Here is a 20,719-nt window from a genome sequence, read left to right as displayed (position 1 = left end):
CTAACAGCAAAAAAGAGATCTCTTGTGAGGAACTGACATACAAAGTCTGACATACAAAGTCTAATAGCAATTTGCAGAGCTTTGCATTATACAAACCGGATTCCAAAAAAGTTGGGACACTATACAAATCGTGAATAAAAACTGAATGCAATGATGTGGAGGTGCCAACTTCTAATATTTTATTCAGAATAGAACATAAATCACGGAACAAAAGTTTAAACTGAGAAAATGTACCATTTTTAAGGGAAAATATGTTGAATCAGAATTTCATGGTGTCAACAAATCCCCAAAAAGTTGGGACAAGGCCATTTTCACCACTGTGTGGCATCTCCCCTTCTTCTTACAACACTCAACAGACGTCTGGGGACCGAGGAGACCAGTTTCTCAAGTTTAGAAATAGGAATGCTCTCCCATTCTTGTCTAATACAGGCTTCTAACTGTTCAATCGTCTTGGGCCTTCTTTGTTGCACCTTCCTCTTTATGATGCGCCAAATGTTCTCTATAGGTGAAAGATCTGGACTGCAGACTGGCCATTTCAGTACCCGGATCCTTCTCCTACGCAGCCATGATGTGATTGATGCAGAATGTGGTCTGGCATTATCTTGTTGAAAAATGCAGGGTCTTCCCTGAAAGAGATGACGTCTGGATGGGAGCATATGTTGTCCTGAATATATTTTTCTGCATTGATGGTGCCTTTCCAGACATGCAAGCTGCCCATGCCACACGCACTCATGCAACCCCATACCATCAGAGATGCAGGCTTCTGAACTGAGCGTTTGATAACAACTTGGGTTGTCCTTGTCCTCTTTGGTCCGGATGACATGGCGTCCCAGATTTCCAAACAGAACTTCGAATCGTGACTCGTCTGACCACAGAACAGTCTTCCATTTTGCCACACTCCATTTTAAATGATCCCTGGCCCAGTGAAAACGCCTGAGCTTGTGGATCTTGCTTAGAAATGGCTTCTTCTTTGCACTGTAGAGTTTCAGCTGGCAACGGCGGAGGGCACGGTGGATTGTGTTCACTGACAATGGTTTCTGGAAGTATTCCTGAGCCCATTCTGTGAATTCCTTTACAGTAGCATTCCTGTTTGTGGTGCAGTGTCGTTTAAGGGCCCGGAGATCACGGGCATCCAGTATGGTTTTACAGCCTTGACCCTTACGCACAGAGATTGTTCCAGATTCTCTGAATCTTCGGATGATGTTATGCACAGTTGATGATGATAGATGCAAAGTCTTTGCAATTTTTCGCTGGGTAACACCTTTCTGATATTGCTCCACTATCTTTCTGCGCAACATTGTGGGAATTGCTGATCCTCTACCCATCTTGGCTTCTGAGAGACACTGCCACTCTGAGAAGCTCTTTTTATACCCAATCATGTTGCCAATTGACCTAATTAGTGTTAATTGGTCTTCCAGCTCTTCGTTATGCTCAAATTTACTTTTTCCAGCCTCTTATTGCTACTTGTCCCAACTTTTTGGGGATTTGTTGACACCGTGAAATTTTGAATCAACGTATTTTTCCTTTAAAATGATACATTTACTCGGATTAAACGTTTGATCTGTCATCTACGTTCTATTACAAATAAAATATTGACATTTGTCATCTCCACATCATTGCATTCAGTTTTTATTCACAATTTGTTTAGTGTCCCAACTTTTTTGGAATCCGGTTTGTACAATAATTAGGTTTATTAAAGTAAAAACGGAATATCTTAGACAGAATTTGTCAGCAGATTTGTTTCTATGAAACTGGCTGACCTGCTCCATGTGGACTTGGCAGCTGATGGCATCTGTGTTGGTCCCATGTTTATGCCTGCATTGCTGATGTTTTAATATATGCAGAAGAGCCTCTAGGAGCAACAGGGGTGTTGCCGTTACTCCTAGAGGCTCTATTTTCTCTGCAACTGAGGCGACCCTTTCCACTTTGATTGACTCAAAGTGCAGAGGGCACAACATTTTTAGAGCCTCTAGGTGTAATGGCAACACCCCCGTTGCTCCTAGAGGCTCATTTGCATATATTAAAACTTCAGCAATGCCACCTTTCAAATGCTTTCAAACTTTTTTTAAAAAATTTTGTTTACACAGCTATATAAGGGCTTTGAAAAATTGGAAAAAAAAAACCTTGTAGGGTGAAATTGAAAAACCTACCACAATTCCGCCAATAATTTTGGGACTTTGATATTACAGTGTTCAGTGTTTGCTAAAAATGACATGACGTCCTTATTCTGCGGGTCAGTATGACCGGTGATATGAAATTTGCATAGTTTTTATTATGTTTTACTTCTTTTAAAAAAATCTTTGAAAAATACAAATTTTCGTTGCATCACCAGACATAACTTTATTTTATATTTCCTATTTATATTTGTCTACAGAGCTATATGAGAGCTTGTTTTTTGCGGGGCGAACTATAGTTTATATTGGTACCACTAGAGTATGTATGACTTTTTGATCACTTTTTATAAAAAAAATTTGGAGTGGCAAGGTGACCAAAAAATGGCGAATCATGAAGTTTTTCAGTTATAGTGTTCACGGCACAGGAAAAATATTTTTAGATTTTAATAGATTGGATATTTTTAGATGTGACTATAACTGTTATATTTATTTTTTATTGTCTATTTCTTTTATATGTAAAATTGGGAGTGGTGATTTGAGTTTTCATTATTTTTTTTAACTTTTTTTTACTGTACATCCTAGTCTTAGTTTTTCCCCCATCATTCTGCACTCAATACCCCATAATGAGAAAGTGACAACAGAATGTTCTAAATCTTTGCTAATTTATTGAAAAGGAAAAACTACAATCTTGCGTTGACATAAGTATTCATACCCTTTACCCAGGACTTAGTTGAAGCGTCTTTGGCAGTGATTACAGCCTCCAGTCTTCATGGGTATGATGCCACAAGGTTTGCACACCTGAATTTAGGGGTTTTCTGTCAATCTTTGCAGATGCTCTCATTATGTCAAGTTGGATGCGGACTGTCAGTGGCCAGCCATTATCAGGTATCTCCAGAGATGTTCGATTGGGTTCAAGTCAGGGCTTTGGCTGGGCCATTCAAGGACATTCACAGAATTGTCCCTAAGCCACTCCTGTGTTGTCTTGGCTGTGTGCTTAGGGTCATGGTCTTGTTAGAAGGTGAACCTTCGGCCTCGTCTGAAGTCCAGAGCACTCTGTATCAGGTTTTCATTAAGAATATCTCTGTACTTTTTCAAAAGGAGGTAGGTAGGTACACACTCAAAGAGGCAACCTTGGCGTGGTGAGAGGGCTTATGCTTTTTGATCAAAATGTACACTAATGCCTCATGTATAGCATGCAGTAAAGGGGGCATTACACTTAATATTGCACTGAGAAGCAATATTAATTTTGCTGAGAAGCAGTTATTAGATCAAAGCATAGCATGGGGATGTGCGATCCAGTTCTTTTTTCTCCTTTTGGATACCTCTGTACTTTGTTTCATTCAGCTTTCCTTCAATTCTAACCAGTCTCCCTGTCCCAGCGGCTGAAAAACACCCCGACAGGATGATGCTGCCACCACCATACTTCACTGTAGATATGGTATTGTGCAGGTGGTGAGCAGTGCTTGGTTTCCTCCGGACATTAAACTCCGAATTTAAGGCGAAAAAGTTCAATCTTGGTTCCATCAGACCAGAGAATCTTGTGTCTTGCAGTCTGAGAGTCCTTTACATGCTTTGTTTACATACTCCAGGCAGGCTTTCATGTGTCATTTACTGAGGAGCGGCTTCTTTCTTGGTCACCTTTCTTACCAATGCACTTCTTCCTGGTTGTTCCAAACTTCTTTCATGTAGGAATTATGGAGACCACTGTGCTCTTGGGAACTTTCAATGAAGCAGAATTTTTTGTACCTTTCTCCAGATCTGCCTCCACACAATCGGATCTCTGGGCTCTACAGACAGTTCTTTCTTCCTCATGGCTTGGATTTTTCTCTGATATGCATTGTCAGCTGTGAAGTGTATATGCCCAGTCAGCTGAATTTACTACGGGTGGACTCAAGGATGATGAAGAGAAATGGGAAGCCCCCAGAGCTAAATTTCGAATGTCAAATGAAAGGATCTGAATACTTATGTCTATGCAAATTTTTTGTTTTACCTTTTTTAATAAATTAGCAAAAATTTATAGAATTCTGTTTTCAGTTTCTCTAGGCTCTACTGGTGGTTCTTTCTTCCTCATGGCTTTATTGTATTTTTCAGCTGTCAGACCTTATACAGAGAGGGTTGTATATTTCAAAATCATGCCCAATCAACAGAATTTACCACAGGTGGACTCCTATCAAAGATGATCAAGAGAAATGGGAGGCACCCAGAGATAAATTTCAAACATTTCTAAAATTTTGTTTTCACCTTCTCATTGTGCGGTATTGAGTGCAGATTACTATTGGCAAATTTGATGTTTTTTTTTTATCTTAGCACAAGGCCACAACATAACAAAATGTGAAAAAAGTGTAAAGATCTGAAGACTTCCTGAATTCATGGATGGAGAAACATCCCCTGCACGCTAATGCTGTACTGCTATAATGATATATGGCATTATGCATTAAGGGGTTAAAGTGCATATGTCAGCAGGATCGACTCTATCAAACCAGTGATAATGTCTGGTTAGGCTGACCCTATTGATTAAAAACATATCTTTTTCCCTTGATCCGTTGATGCATTTAGGAGATATAAATTATTATCTTAAAAAAAAAAAAATGCTAATTAGGGCTTAAGAGCACAGTGGATGGACCCTTACCACTCTGTGCACCTTAACGCCACTGCTCTGCTTTTCTGGACACTCCGTCCTTCACTTGACTAACAAGGCATCCAGGTGGAGGAGGGAGTCTCCAGGGAAGCAGGGCAGAAGAGCTAAGGTGCACACAGATGCTAAGAACTGCCCTTGGTGCATTTCAGCCATAATTTGCATTTAAAAACACCTAAACACAACAATGGATTGGGGGAAGACAGGTATGTTTTAATCAGCAGGGTTCACCCTACCAGGCATTATGGCTGGTTTATTAGGCTTGATCCTGCTGACAGATGGCCTGACAGTTTTCTTTGGGGTTTTTTAAGCACAGCATACTCTGGGTGTGATGTTCTTTCAGAAGTTCTCCCACAGAAAAAGAAATGTAATGTTGGGTGACTAAAAATGTCACCCCCCAAAAAAAAAACCTTAGCACTTTTATGGCAGCTGACTAAACGCCAAGAAAAAAAAGTTAACGCCAAAAACGAGGCAGAGGTTGAGTTTAGTGCAGGAAAGTCACAAGGTTTATTCAGAGATGTCACCACATTTGAAATGAAAAAGGCCAGGCAGCCAATCCTATTAACCCAGCTGCTGGGGTCTCTCAGGCTCATTTCCATTAAGTCTCTGCCGTACATATAGAGACAAATAACATCTGTCCTTCCTCATCCTCCACACGTGTATCTGGCATGTCCTCTCTGTTTATGGACATTTTCAGCCTGTTGCCGTAATTTAAAGCAGATGCCTGATGGACTCCTGGGTAGGACATGATAAATAAGGGACTCATAAATGTCAGCAGAGCCTCTTCAACTACAGATATACTGTATCACTGAGTAGCGAGGACATTGTCATCATTACAGGTCAAGGCTTCATGTCCCTGTAGATATGGTTCTGTAAGCCACTGAAGTCATTTTTTATCAAATCTAGATGTTAAATGCAGGGTCAGTGCCCAAAGAAACAGTAGTGAATTATAAAATGGGGAGGGAGCAAATACAATACAATCCTAAGGAAGGACCCCTACAAGAAAACATATTGGACTCGATGTTATTAGTCTAAATGCGGCCAGTATGGACTAAAATGTGTATCACTGCGCTAACCGATGATTGTCTGTTCAATTGATGTTCAACCATCAACCAACTTTTATCTAATGTGTACGGCTACCTTTAAGACCTATCAGTGTGCCTTCTTTAAAATCCTGTAGTAATATGTACCTAACATTGATGCAAACAATGGTGGGATGACGTCAATCACATCATAAAAAGTCACAAAGCAATAGAGAGTATTTCCGGAGTGGAGTGTGACTTGTCCACCAGTGAAGGTACTAGTGGCGTAGTAAGCGCTTCAGAGAACACTACCCTGCATCAGCGTCAATCACAGGTTCAGGAGCACCTGCGCTCAACTAAGTACACTACAGTGAGGATCAATGCGCAGGCGCCAGAAACGAGATCATACGGCGCAAGTGCGAAATCTCAGGATGGAATTGTGCCTGAAAGAATTCAAAAGGCTATCGATCAAATGCGAAGGGGCGGGAAGGAGGCTGGGTGAGCACTTCACAGTGAAGCACTGCTTCCTGTGCATTTGCAAGAGCAAAATCTGGCAGAATAAAAGTTCATATTCACACTACTCTAGATGATAAAAGCTGTCCTTCTCTCCCCGGCCCCCTACCTAACGCTGTCAACAGCTTAATAGGGCCACAGCTGTCGACAGATTCCCTTTAAAGTTGTTGTCCATCTATTTTCCCCTTTTAAATTTGCACCCCAGCCTGGAATACCTGTGGAGAAAGCATAACCGTCTGATTCCTGCCACTCTGTTCTGGCTCCCTATCTCTCCGACTATCAACTTACACACGGACAGGGTCATCATGCGCCATGTCACCGCTGGGTCACGTGAAATTCCTGGAGTTTTCATGCAACTCATATTAAGGAACAATATACTATGCTCCACACTAGGCATTCAGTTCTATTTTGCAGTTTTTCGATGTACTTTACAGTTTGGGCTTGTGCCACATCAGTTATGAGACACAGTGAGTTAAATTTAGCATATAATATTGTAATTTGTTAATTTCCTATTCTCTCTAATTAGAAAGGGTACAGAATGGTCTGATGGAGTCTGTTCAACTGAAAATGTTCACAATTTCCTTTTCCACTCTCTGGTCTGGGTTAGGAACCTTCAATGAGCACTTCCTGTTTTAACCAGATTGCTGTGATTTACTACAAAAAAAGAGTGATGACATTGACATAACAGTGGAGACAAGTGAAAAGTCACATAGTGGAGAAAGCAGCTCAGATTTTCTGTGCTGATCTTGTGAAGGAAGTGACACGTTCTATTGTGTGATGACATCAGTGGGCAGGGGCAGTGTCATGAGGAGGAAAAGTGACAAAAAGAAGGGTAAAAGAAGGGCTGTCTGTCTAAACAATGGAACAGCATTAAATCACTGCCAGGTACTGGTCGCATACTACCTCAGTGCACTCTTGGAAGTTCTTGCTCAGTTCTATGAGACTTTCCCTGGAGGCTCTCGTTGAAGGAGACAGGGAGAATGCATGTTTCATGTTGCACGTTCCAACCCGTAGCCGCCATTGTATGCAGTAGGTTTCATACAGCTCTTCAATCTATGGAAATGCCAATAGGTAACGAGTGTATATATCGCTTATATTGGTCAGAATGTTCATTAACACACACAATACAGATCAATAAGAATGGATTGTTCTTTGTTTCTAGCATGAATGGTGAATGGAGCAAATTCCTCTATAAAAGCACATTGCCATATTAAAGAGCATCTGTCAACAGATTTGTTTCTATGAAACTCGCTGACCTGTTGTATGTGTGCTTAACAGCTGAAGGCATCTGTGTTGGTCCCATGTTGATATGTGCCCACATTGCTGAGAAAAATGATGTTTTAACATATGCAAATTAGCCTCTAGGAGCAACGGGGGCGTTACTGTTACATCTAGAGGCTCAGCTCTCTCTGCAACTACCGCGCCCTCTCCACAGGTCCAGGCAGTGCAAACATCATCATGCCTGCCTGGCCCTGTCAATCAGAGTGCAGATGGTGTGGCAATTACAGAGAAAGCTGAGTCTCAAGGTGTAATGGCAACGCCCCTGTTGCACCTAGAGGCTCATTTGCATATTTTAAAACTTCATTTTTCTCAGCAATGCGTGCACGTATGAACATGAGACCAACACAGATGTCTTCAGCTGCCAAGCGCGCATGCAACAGGTCAGCCAGTTTCATAGGTACAAATCTGCTGACAGATGCCCTTTGTGCTGACCGTACTGAGGTATAAAGTACTGACAGAAATGCTGATGTCAGTGGTGTGTCGCACATCAGCTAAAAGTAAGCGGTTGCCGAGAACCAGCATTTATTTATTTTATGCACTTATATAGCCCTACTACTATATTCCGCAGCTCTTTACAGACATTAGCATCCAACTGTCCCCAATCGGGCTCACTATCTAAGCTCCCTATCAGTATGTCTTTGGAGTGTGGGAGGAAACCGGAGTACGCGAAGGAAACCCACGCAAACACGGAGAGAACATATAAACTCCATGCAGATGTTGTCCTTGGTCAGATTCGAACCTAGGACCCCAGCGCTGTAAAGGCACCAGTGCTAACCACTGAGCCACCGTGCTGCATCATAATCATTGCGGCCCAGGCCTGGAAAAGAGTCCCGGCCACCTGAGAAGAGTCATAGTTATTCATGAATTCCTGCTCTCCCTGCCGACCTGCTGATGTCTTCTACCTAGTTTTCTCCCTTTCTCTTTGAGAGAGAACTGCCAATCATCAGCAGATGGTCGGGGAGAACAGGAGATTATGAATAACCAGGACTCTTCTCAGGTAGATTTGACTCTTTTCAAGGCCTGTGCTGCAATGATTATGATGCCAATTCTTGGCAACGACTTACTTTTAGCTGATGAGTGACACACCGCTGACATCAGCATTTCTGTCACTACTTTATACTGCCCTCAGTGAGGTCAGCATAAAATTGATGACAGGTTACCTTTAAATACATACTGTAATAAGTTGTTTCTATACAAACTGCGTCCCAAAGGCCATCCACCGATTTTAAATGACTGCTCTGTGTCCGCCAGAGAGGGGGACCCTTTCTATTACCTCAATATTCCCCATTTGACAATTATTCACTCTCAAAACGAAAAGCAAAAATGAAAAATCAAACACAATATGTCGTTTTTGGCTGGACCAGGTAATAAGTAAACAGAGCTGGACTCCTGTATCTGGTTGTCATCTCTATGATTCTGAATACATACAAGTGACAAGCTCTGGACAAAGTCAGCTCCACAGGTGAGGCCACCACTCTGCATGAGAAAGGACATGATCCCCATTATGTAACACGATCGGCTAGGGCCTGCGCAGCGTCCTGGAATGTGTCATCCAGAACAATGCATCTTGTAATGGTCACGTTTGGCATTCTGGAATCCGGCAGCGGAGAGAATATTATCTTTACTGGCGACCTTCAAATTACAGGGTAACATGGAGCTATTTCCTGAAAAATGTTGCACATTCCACAAAGGCAATGGGATGACAAGAACTTTTCTAAATTACAGTTTACTGGGGAAGAAAAAAAGCAGATAGGATTGCAACAAATGAACGAGATAAAGGGACTGCTCCCTATCAAGGTCACAGTGATGGACTTCCTGCAGGAGGACTGATAATGACTGTAATTCAAAATGCCTTCCTGATCACCTTGGGTCCCATCATTGCAGTCAGAACTCTCATTCTACTAGTCTGCAATATAATAAGCTGATTTATAATGAATCAATTTTTTATGATTATAACAATCACCTTTAAAATATTGCTGTGTCTAGCAGTAGAGTAACTGACGGCTCTCGTCTTTTCTCTCATCTCATCATCAAAATCCTCATAGAGGCTAAAATATTTGCTTTGATTTGTTGTTGTTTTTTTGTCAAGTTGTTAAGAATCTATTCACACTTTTTTTTATCGGTTTCATGGAAAATTTGGTGAAAACCAAAATGGCCACTATTGAGATATAGAGAGGCGGAGTATGTAGCAATGCATTAGCAGGTAAATTTACTATTTAAGACCCTGGAAGGTTTTTTAGGGGATTTTCCCACAAACTATATTTATCAACTTTTCACAGGATATAAATGTATGTTTGCTTAGGGTATGACCTCTAGGCCCCCCACCATTCACGGGAATTGGAAACTCCGAATCCCCTGTGTGAATAGAGATTTACTTCTATGAGACGGATGGAGATAACCTTTCTCATCGCGCAGGGCAAGGGATGTTTTTTTTTACGTTGTCACACTGCTAGGTGAAAGCTTCCACCTAGCAGTGATCCCAGTGATGTCACCGGGCTCACTGCTAGGCGGAAGCCTTCACCTAGCATACTCATGAAAAGCCTGGTACGTCACCGGAGGTAAAGAAAAAGCCATTGCCCTGAGCTATGTGGTGCAGGGAAAGGGGGAGCATCGGAGCAAGAATGAGTGAAGAAGGGGTTATGTCTGGGTTCAGCTCTGAACCCGGACAACCAATTTAAAAAGAAAAAAAATTATGTAAAGTTTGTGTGGATTTACTAAAATACCATGTTACTCAATTATGCTGTGTCAGTCCTTTCTATGTCATGATTTAGGTTTGTTTGGGTGACATTATATATATCTGAGCAATTCACTCTATTGCATAAAAATCTTGAGGGTTAGGGTTTTGCCGGCCTGTACCCTGTAGCCTCTGGAGCAGATTTAACCTGAAGAGTTGTAAAAATGGAAGAAAAATGCTAAAGGAATCTATGTGTCATAGGACATGTATGTGAAGAATTTGTGAAGCAGCAGCAATGACATCTGTCCCCCAGATGTGGAAATATGATGGTGCTGGATCATGAGCAATATGATTGCGGCCTGTCACCTAAATTTATGTAAATAATGAACAAACTGTCACCACACTGAACCACTTACCTTACTTATGTGAAACTCCAGCTTCCTGATGTGTCTTTCAATTAAGCGAATTTCCTTAAAAAAGAAAAGAAGATTAGCTAAATCCATTTACACGTACGTTTCCATAAATACAACTTCTTTAATCAAGCTTTCGGATTATTAGATGCTCTGGAATATTGGAGAATATAGGAAATATAGGAAAATTTCACTGCTCGGTCATCAACTTCTGGCTTTATTTCACCCAACTCCACCATAAAGCAAATTGTGAAAGTTTATTTCAATGAGGAAAGAGAAATAAGGGTCTTCCATACCCCCTTGGCAGAAACTTATTTTCCATGGGAACAAAAGATCTGGAATGGATGTCTAATCCAACCACCCCACCACACACATTGAGGGAGAGTCAGGAGGCTTCCCTGCGCATAAGACCAAAGGATGATCTCACTGTAGATCTCTTCATCCAATAACGCAAGATTTGTGGTTATTGTGGAACAACTACCGTTATAATATATATGCGTACTAACCCTTCACATCTAGAGGTAGTACTCAGAAACCGTAAGCAAAGGAGTAAAAAAAAAAGAAGATTATTAGGACAGAGTAAACACAAGCCATGAATTAGAACAGAGCAGTGCCATTTACTAGCAAGGACTCACCTTGTCCAGGTCATAGACGAAGCCCTGTAACAGATGACAGTCTGTCAGCATCTTCAGTTCACTTGCTTAATATATCATTTTTTATTAGATTGTCAAGCATTTTAGGGTTTAAAATAAATCGATATAACTGATCTGATCTGTAGGAGTCCAAATCCCAGAATCCCCGCAGATCAGGTCTTTGAAGAGGCCAGTGAACCCTACAGCTTCTTCCTAGGCCAGTGACATCATTGGCCTGATGACCTATGTGCAGCTCAGTCCCATTCAAATGAATGGAGCTGAGCTCCAATACAATGTACGCCAATGTGGTTGGAAAGCTGGGAGGAGGCCGCAGCACTCACAGGAGCATTGCAGCTTCTTCAAACAGCTGATCAGCAGGGGTGCTGATGTCATATGCTCAGGGTAGATCAGCAATATCGAACTCCAATAAAACCCCTTTAAAGCCTACTGTTTATTAGAAAGTTACAGAAGTTTCCCCTTATACAATTATGACATTTTATTAAAGATGTTTTCCGGGATTTTAATATTGATGACGACAACCGGAACCCCCTCCGCCGACCATCTGGTTGAAGAGAAGGCCATGCTCTGTGCGAGCGCAGCCTTCCCTTCAATGTTTACCTGCTCGCCACTGACATCGCAGTGGTGCACAGGTGTATTTACAAGCCATCTCATTCACTTCAAGGGGACGCTTCTTGCTATTCAAGTGTACAGGAAAGAGCCATCCCATAGAAGTGAATGGGATGGCAGAGTTGTAACTACATCTGTTCACCGCTGCGATGTCCATAGCAAGCAGGTAAACAATGAAGGGAAGGCTGCACTCGCACAGAGCGCAGCCTTCTCTTCAACCAGCTGATCTGCGGGGGTGTCGGACCCCCACCGATCTGATATTGAGGATAGGTCATCAATATTAAAATCCTGAAAAACCCCTTTAACCAGTGGAAACCCATTTAAAGTGTAACTGTTATTTTGATAAATTTTCCAGAATAAGCTGCAATGTGCGGTTATATGAGAAATAATTATTTCTGGCCAATATATAACTTGTGTTTGTCATTTTTGTTGAATTTTTTACCTCTGCAATCTGTAATCTCAACATTTTCGTAGCTGCTGGGTGGAGACGAACTGATCAAAATGTCGGCCGCAACACAGGACATGGATGATGAGGAATATCTCCTCACTTACTGCTGCACACCCTCAGAAGAAGCAGCAGTAATGCAGGACATTACACAGCAGGACTGAGCCATTTAGATGTGAATCCAGTAGTGAAATAAGACAGTAAATCACTTACAAGTCTCTTATCAGTATGTCTGCTTGTGCATGTGTGCAGTAACACCTCCTTTCTCCTGCTCCTCCTCCCTCCCCTCTCCATAGACTTCTATGTAATCTGATCTGTCAGTGAGCTGCCAGACAGTTTTCAAAGATCACTGAAGACGTATCTAAGCAGTGAATTGACATTTAGGCCCCTTTCACACGAGCGAGTTTTCCGCGAGTTTGACGTGAACGCATAGCACCTGCACCGAATCCTGACCCATTCATTTCAATGTGTCTGTGTACATGAGCATTTTTTTTTTCACGCATCAGTTCTGCGTTGCGTGAAAAACGCAGCATGTTCTATATTCTGCGTTTTTCAGGCAGCCTTGGCCCCATAGAAGTGAATGGGCTTCAGTGAAAAATGCATTGCATCCGCAACCAAGTGCGGATGCAATGCGTTTTTCACTGATGGTTGCTAAGAGATGTTGTTTGTAAACCTTAAATTTTTTATCACGTGCGTGAAAAACGCATCAAAAGGCATTGCACCACGTGAAAAAAACTGAGCAACTGAACGCAATCGCAGACAAAACTGACTGAACTTGCTTGCAAAATGGTGCGAGTTTCACTGAACGCATCCAGAGCCAATCCATCACACTCGTGTGAAAGGGGCCTTAGAGAAGAGGAGGGAGGAGCAGGAAATCAGTCTGATAAAAGGAGAAGGAAGTTACTTTCTCCGATAAGATATATTACAAATATTCTTGTGATCGCCTGTATTATTCATTTATGAAAAAAATGAAAGGACAGTTACTCTTTAAACAAAAGAAAAAATGTCTCTACAAAGTTTCCAGTCCTTCATGTAAATGTTTTTTTTATATTGTGCTCATCTGACACAACAATGGTACAAAAATAATAGAACTGTGTGTGGTAGAGGGAACTAAAAACAGTGGATAATTCATCATATTAGGGAAAAACTATAAGAAGCTATATAATCTGGGGCAATGCACAAGGTAATCATGTAGGGAATGGCGCTACAAAATCGCTGGTAGTTACAGAATAATCTGCATCTGAAACATTGAGGATATTAGACTGTTAACTATATAGGTAAAATTATATATGGATAACATGGTGTGAAAGGAATAACCTTGCAAGATAGATGGGCAATTGGGCATTACCATGTCTGGAATATAATGGGGGCAGATTTCCTCTCAGGTGAATTCACATTATAGGCACTTTAATTTGGCAACTATATGATAGCAGTACATGGACAGTCTGCAGTAGTATTATTTTGACACTGTAAAGTAATGCATAGTGCTAATATTTGGGCACATCTTGGCAGTATAATTTAAGCACTGTATGGTCTTTAAAGGGGTTCACCAAAATGAGAAAATAAGTTGGCTTTTGTTTCTACCAAAAACACAATGCCGCTCTTGCCATGACCTGCATCTGGTATTGTAGATGATCCTCACGTGAATACCAGACACAGCTCAGGGTCCAAAAGTTATATGGTCTCTGGAAAAGAAGTACAATGTTTTTCCAATCCTGGAACACTCCCATAAATTGGGATTGGTATTATTTGGGCAGTACATGGTCGTATTATGTTGTGCATTATTGGGCTCTGTATGATATTGGACACTGCGTGGTACAGTTATTTTAGTACCGTAGGAGTCCCTTCATATAATGTCTCCCTGCACAAATAACTGGAGTGTAACTATGCTGTAGAGAGACCCTTAGTTCCCATGTAATTTCATTTGAGCCTGAACAAGTAGAAAATAACAGGTACAAACAGTGCAGTACTCTGGCTGGAGGCAGCGTCCCAGTTAAATGTTACTGAGAACCCTTACCAGTCTGGAGTTTCTTTTTATGTCTTTCTGTTGGCCGGCCAGGAAATCCAGCTGTGTTTGATGTTCTTCAAGGTACTCACTACAAAATTAGCCAAGGGTATTCCAATTATTTTTATGCTAACCACAACACAGGTCACAGCTCTCTTTAAGTAAAAAAGCTGAACTTAACGAACATGTTTTCAGATAGTAATCTGCTAGAAAATTCCTCCATTAAAGCCACACAAAGAACAGCTAGAGCTTCCAAGTCCTAGAACATGTAGAATAAGAGACCTAATCATTTCCTGTGTGACCTCTCACATCAGCGCCATGTGGCAGTGGACCTGAGAGGGCAACACATGGAAAGAGCAGTAATATGGTGACACCTAACACCCCTGTGTTTATAGGTTAAAAAGTGCATTCGTTTAAAGCAATTACACCCACAGGGAGCAACCATGTTACCAAAAGCCAGTTCCTCAGAACTGACAAATTTCATGAACTCAAGTATTTCAAATATGGAACTTATGCCTATTGCACATTTATCACTACGGCAATCAGTAGTCTGCTGGTGGATACACTGTGTACATATATGATATTACTTATCCTGTACTGATCCTGTGTTGCATCCTGTATTATACTCCAGAGCTGCACTCACTATTCTGCTAGTGAAGTCACTGTGTACATACATTACATTTCTTATCCTGTACTGATCCTGAGTTACAGCCTGTATTATACTCCAGAGCTGCACTCGCTATTCTGCTGGTGGAGTCACTGTGTACATACATTAAATTACTTATCATGTAGTGATCTTGAGTTGCATCCTGTATGATATTCCAGAGCTGCACTCACTATTTTGCTGGTGGAGTCACTGTGCACATACATTACTTATCCTGTACTGATCCGGAACTAGATCATGTATTATACTCTAGAGCTGCACTCACTATACTGCTGGTGGAGTCATTGTGTGCAATTTGCATACATTTCTTATCAAATACTGAGCTGTATTATACTTCAGAGCTGCACTCCTATTCTGCAAGTTTCAAGCATTCCTCCTGGTTCAGTGTCTGCACAGAGATTGCTTTGAAGACTTGCATGCATAATTATGGAGATCTCTGATATTGGATTTAATACCTTGCAGGAGTTTCACAGTAGTGTAGGGAGTGGCTTCATTATACACATTTTAAAATAGAAGTCACTGGTGGTCCCTAAAATTATACACCCGTCTTTCATTTAGGATCTAATTTCCAGGGAATCCATTCTAAATTAATGAAGTTTTAAAGGAGATTTCTCAAAAACACATACCGTACTAAATACAGAAAACATCCAGTAAGTTATAGGAGACAGATGCTTTGAATTATACTGGGTTCAGTCAAATTATCTCAGCAAGGTCTTTTCCATAAAACACACTATAAATCATTCAAGTGATAGTGAATGCAGAACAGGCAGCTCCACCTGCGGACACCATCCTGGAAGTAGGTAAAACAGAACCTGCTGATCTTAGGATGAATGAAGTGCTAAAACTTCACTATGTTCCTAGCAACATGAAATGAATATTTCTGCTCACCTACAATCTGCTAATTAGTCCTATATCTGGACAATCATTTGTAAATGCCTTCAATAGAGGTTGTTTCACTGTGACAACCCTTGTCCATATGCTCTATCAGCCCCAGCAGAGGGCTTCTGGCAAGAGCGGTACCCATTCTTCATTTGAATAGGCGTCCCATCATACATTTCTCCAGCAGGAGCTGTCCGTCATAATTCTGTTCTACACCATAATTAACTACATCACTATTACAGATCAACAAATGGCATACTAACACAATGGGTGAGGACTAACCTAGATCCGGAGGTATAATTTAAGCATAGGTTAACCTTTAAACAATTTATACAAAGAATTTATCTAAAAAGCTGACTATTGTACTTGTATTATTCTTCAGAGCTGCAATCTCAGTTCAGCTGAATTCATTGTTAAAATCTCACAACATTCCCTATTTATCCAGTTTCTGAACACTATTGCAACTAGCCCTGATTAGCATTCTGGGGTGAGTCTATTAATCTGATGAAGTGGGAAATGCTATGCATATGTCCAGGCACAGAATATTTTTGCTGTAGACTTTGCCGCAATGAGGATTTTATGGCATATTAACTGCTACATTAAAAGTGGTAAAATCCACGGTGAAAATCTAAAACAGAAAAAGCACAGCATGCTCGTTTCTCGGTCCAGAAAATGTCCACCGTATTTGGATGAGATTTGTAAAAAGTAATCCATTTACCTTGTACTATAATTCACTGCAAATTTTATCTGTGCAAATCTACAGGTAAAATCTGCAGCAACTCTATTTGTCCCACTACATCACAGCAGCTTTATTATCGACTAAGACATTAGAGAGTTGTCTGTCCAAAAGCTTGTTGACCATTTCAAATAACAACCAGAAGAATTGCGCATGCAGCTCTGGAATATAATACAGGCTGTAACTCACAACTGGATAAGTAATGTATGTACACAGTGAATCCACCAGCAGAATAGTAAGTGCAGCTCTGGAGTATAATATAGGACAGGGATCAGTAACCTTCAGCACTCCAGCTGCTGTGAAACTACAACTCCTAGAATCATCCTTTTACTTCTATGGGAGTTACAAGAACAGCCTAATAAGTATGCATGCTGGGAGTTGTAGTTTCACAGCAGCTGGAGTTCCGAAGGTTGCTGATCCCTGACATAGACTGTAACTTAGGGCAAGTAATGTATGTACACAGTGAATCCACCCAGGCTCGGACTGGCCCACAGGGGAACAGGTGAATCCCCCGGTGGGCCCCTGAGCAAGGTGGGCACCTAGTCCTTCAACCCTTTTACAAGTGGCACATGGCACAGTAGACTGACAGCACTAGATATAGATAGGCAGCGTCTCAAACAGCCTATGTTGGGTACATAATTTAACAAAGCACCCAGTTTATTATAGACACATTGGGTGGCTGAGATGACTTTTAGATATAGAGTCAGGCTAGCCATGTCCTCTTTCCTCCAGGGACCTACCCTCTCGAAGTCACTGCATGGGCCCTTATAATCATGTAATAATCATTGTAGCATCTTGCTACATGTAGTATTCGCATGTAGCTTTATAGTGGGCCCCCAAAATTTATTTTACTGGTGGGCCTTAGGCACCCCAGTCCGACATTGAATCCACCAGTGGAATACTAAGTGCAGTTCTGGAGTACAATATAAGCTGTAACTCAGGAGCAAAACAGGACAAGAAATGTATGTACACAGTGAATACATTAGCAGAATAGTGAGTGCAGCTCTGGAGCATAATATAAGCTGTAACTCAGGAGCAAAAACAGGATATGTAATGTATGTACACTGTGAATCCACCAGCAAAATAGTGAGTAGTACGGTTAGGAAGTATACTACTGAGTGTATCTCAAGATTACTGCAGTATAAAAGTCATGCATTTGCAAAGTACTTCAACATCTTATGCAGATTAATTGTACATGTAAACTGGGGTTTAACTATGAATAATTTTAAAGAGGTTTCTCCATGTTAAATTAAAACTGCAGCCCTTCCAGACCATATTTGTTTTCCTCGGTGCAGAAGTAATGTCCAGTACACACCGCATCAGCGCTGCAGCCAATCATTGGCCTCAGGCCCTCAGCAGTCGTGCTGTGTACTGCCGAGGTCAGTCATTGGCTGCCTGGTGGCATGGTTTGTATGGGAGATGACTGGTGCTGTCAGAAAGATGACATCATCGCTGCAGGACCAGACTCTGATGCTGAAAGCGGCAGGGGAGAAAAATGGTGAGGATCAGTTATATTAGCACGTTTACTGTTGCTGCCGAAGTTTTTTAATTTGATTTGGACAACCCCCTTTAAGAGGAAAATGCAATATACACCGAGATCCCCTACTTACTTTAGTCCTTTCCTTAAAGCTTCGAATATCTTCTTGACTTGGTGAGGATGAGGGTCCAGCCTAATGGATCCTTTCTTTAGAGATGGGTACAACTTCTCTGACCGGACAGACATTTTTGACTTTACAGAGTTTTTACGAAGGGACTGCCTAGAAAATGCAGAAGTGTAAAATAAATAACTTATCTAAAACAAGATTGTCTATAGCAGGAAAGTCAAACTCACGGGCCCAACAGCTGTTGCAAAACTACAACTTCCATCATGTCTGGACATCCTACAGCTATCAGGGCATGCTGGAAGTTCTAGTTTTGAAACAACTGGAGGGCCATGGGTTTGACATTCCTGGTCTACAGCATTATGCATTTGCTTTAACACATACAGGGCTGTGCATTAGAAGAGGGGTTTTTAACACACGGTTCAGATCTTCAGTTCAGTCTTTAGAATAGTTAGGTGAGTGTCATGGACGTACCGAAACATCCGTACATCCCCGCGTAAGTGAGTGGCAGGAGATCTTTGAGACTGGCAACACATGGTTTGGTTTGACATGTTTACCTTGTGGATCAATAGGCGTCTGTGTTGTTTCTGGTACTGGCCACACCCTTAACCTCCAGGTGTTGCTATTGTGGTCATTTAACTTTCCCTATTTATAGTTGTTTCTCCCACAATGCTGTGCGGTTTATAGCTTCAGTTGGACCTGTGGATAGCTGGTGTTTGGATCTCGGCTGAGTTCCTGGTGCTGCCATAGCTTCTTGGAAGTTAAAGAGGACCTTTCACTTGTAAAAACTATGTGAACTGAGTATGCTGCCATGTAGAGCGGCGCCCGGGGATCTCACTGCACTTACTATTATCCCCGGGCGCCGCTCCGTTCTCCCGTTATGCCCTCTGGTACCTTTGCTCCTTAAGTTATAGTAGGCGGGTCTTCCCTGTGGGCGTCTCCTTCTCCTAGGCTGTAGCGCTGGCCAATCGCAGCGCACAGCTCACAGCCTGGGAGAAAAAAACCTCCCAGGCTGTGAGCTGTGCGCTGCAATTGGCCAGCGCTGCAGCCTAGGAGAAGGAGACGCCCACAGGACAAGGGAAGACCCGCCTACTATAACTTAAGGAGCAAAGGTACCGGAGGGCATAACGGGAGAACGGAGCGGCGCCCGGGGATAATAGTAAGTGCAGTGAGATCCCCGGGCGCAGCTCTACATGGCAGCATACTCAGTTCACATCGTTTTTACAAGTGAAAGGTCCTCTTTAAGTGTTACCTTTCCCTTTTGCATTTTAATTAGACTTTTCTGTGTGTTGCATTTCCTTGTTGTTTTGTATTAGGCCTCAGGGAGACTCCCGCTCATCCTTCCTTTTGGAGGAACAGGTTGTCTCATTCCTGTCATTAGTACCAGAGTCCTTTAGTGTTAGATAGGACTTTAGGTATTCTTGTGTATGAACTCATCTACCTTTGGGGTCTATTCATACTGGTAGTCAGTCAGGGCTTTGGTTAGGGTTTTCACTAGGAGGTGTCCATCTTTCTTCCCTAGTTTTCAGGTCTTATTTCCTTTCCCCTTTCCCTCCTATGCTCGGTGTGGGGTTTCCCTCCCACATTAAAGCGTGACAGTGACAACCAATGTGGCTGACATTATAGCTCCAAAAGAGGTTGTCACATTTAGTACTTATAGTGAAATTCAAAAATGATATGATGTTATTTTCTACCTTAATGTTGTGTATGGCATCTGAACTGAATAAGCCATAAAAGTCTCATAAGTGGGGGATTTAACCCCTAAAACCCCACCAATTCAAGGAAAAGGGCGCTCTGTGCATAGTGAATGGAAGATTCAGACCTAACCATATACACATGTATGACTTTTTCTGTAGTGAGAACCTAAATTCTTTGGATCAGAAGGTGTCCCAGCAGTAACACAAACTTTTACACACGTCTTTTAATCTAATTGGTAGAACATGAAAGACTACATGAAAGCTGAGTGACAACCCTTGTGAGCATTGTGGTTGTCATCTAAGCAGACATTAAGAAATGACCGAAAATATCTTGAAAGAAGAGATTTTTTTTCCGTTGTAGGGAAAATGCTCTTTAATATTTGAAGCAAAGTGAGGTCCAAAAAGAAAACCACTTTAAAATATATATATTTTTCCATCTATGAATCCATCAGCCCTTCTCTCAGTAGCTTTGCAGGTTCTGTGTTAGCGGTGATCTGGTTTCTATCTCACATACAGTCACCTGAGTTTGCAATGACATCTGTTATCCAGCATGGAGATTCTGTTACATTATTCCTTACTGCAGATTCCAGGGAACTTCTCGTACATCATTTCCTAAACGTTTGCTGGACAACAGGCGTATTGATTTTACAGGCTTCCGGCACGGAGTCTGCTGCCATATTTCAATATCTATTGCACTTACAATGAATTAGAGGATATTGGGAATGATTTCTCTGAGAGGTATAGACATTATACTACAGCACTGTATCCCCAGATTGCCTGGTTA

General features: G+C 41.6%; 1 protein-coding gene across 6 annotated transcripts in view; it reads right to left on the bottom strand.

Annotated features, from left to right (window-relative positions):
* RIPOR3 (RIPOR family member 3) overlaps positions 1–20,719 on the bottom strand; it is a 189,015-nt gene that overhangs the window by 50,912 nt on the left and 117,384 nt on the right. For all 6 annotated transcript variants that reach the window (XM_040434890.1, XM_040434887.1, XM_040434893.1 and 3 more), the window contains 5 exons: positions 18,248–18,394; positions 14,371–14,449; positions 11,285–11,308; positions 10,656–10,709; positions 7,188–7,337 (listed from right to left, as the gene is read on the bottom strand). In XM_040434890.1, coding sequence (XP_040290824.1) covers positions 7,188–7,337; positions 10,656–10,709; positions 11,285–11,308; positions 14,371–14,449; positions 18,248–18,394 — 454 coding nt within the window. The remainder of the gene's footprint in view (positions 1–7,187; positions 7,338–10,655; positions 10,710–11,284; positions 11,309–14,370; positions 14,450–18,247; positions 18,395–20,719) is intronic.

Source organism: Bufo bufo, chromosome 6 (genome assembly GCF_905171765.1).
Source record: "Bufo bufo chromosome 6, aBufBuf1.1, whole genome shotgun sequence".
NCBI lineage: Eukaryota > Metazoa > Chordata > Amphibia > Anura > Bufonidae > Bufo > Bufo bufo.
The sequence above is the reverse complement of the archived record's forward strand: the minus strand, read 5'-3'. Positions and strand labels throughout refer to the sequence as shown.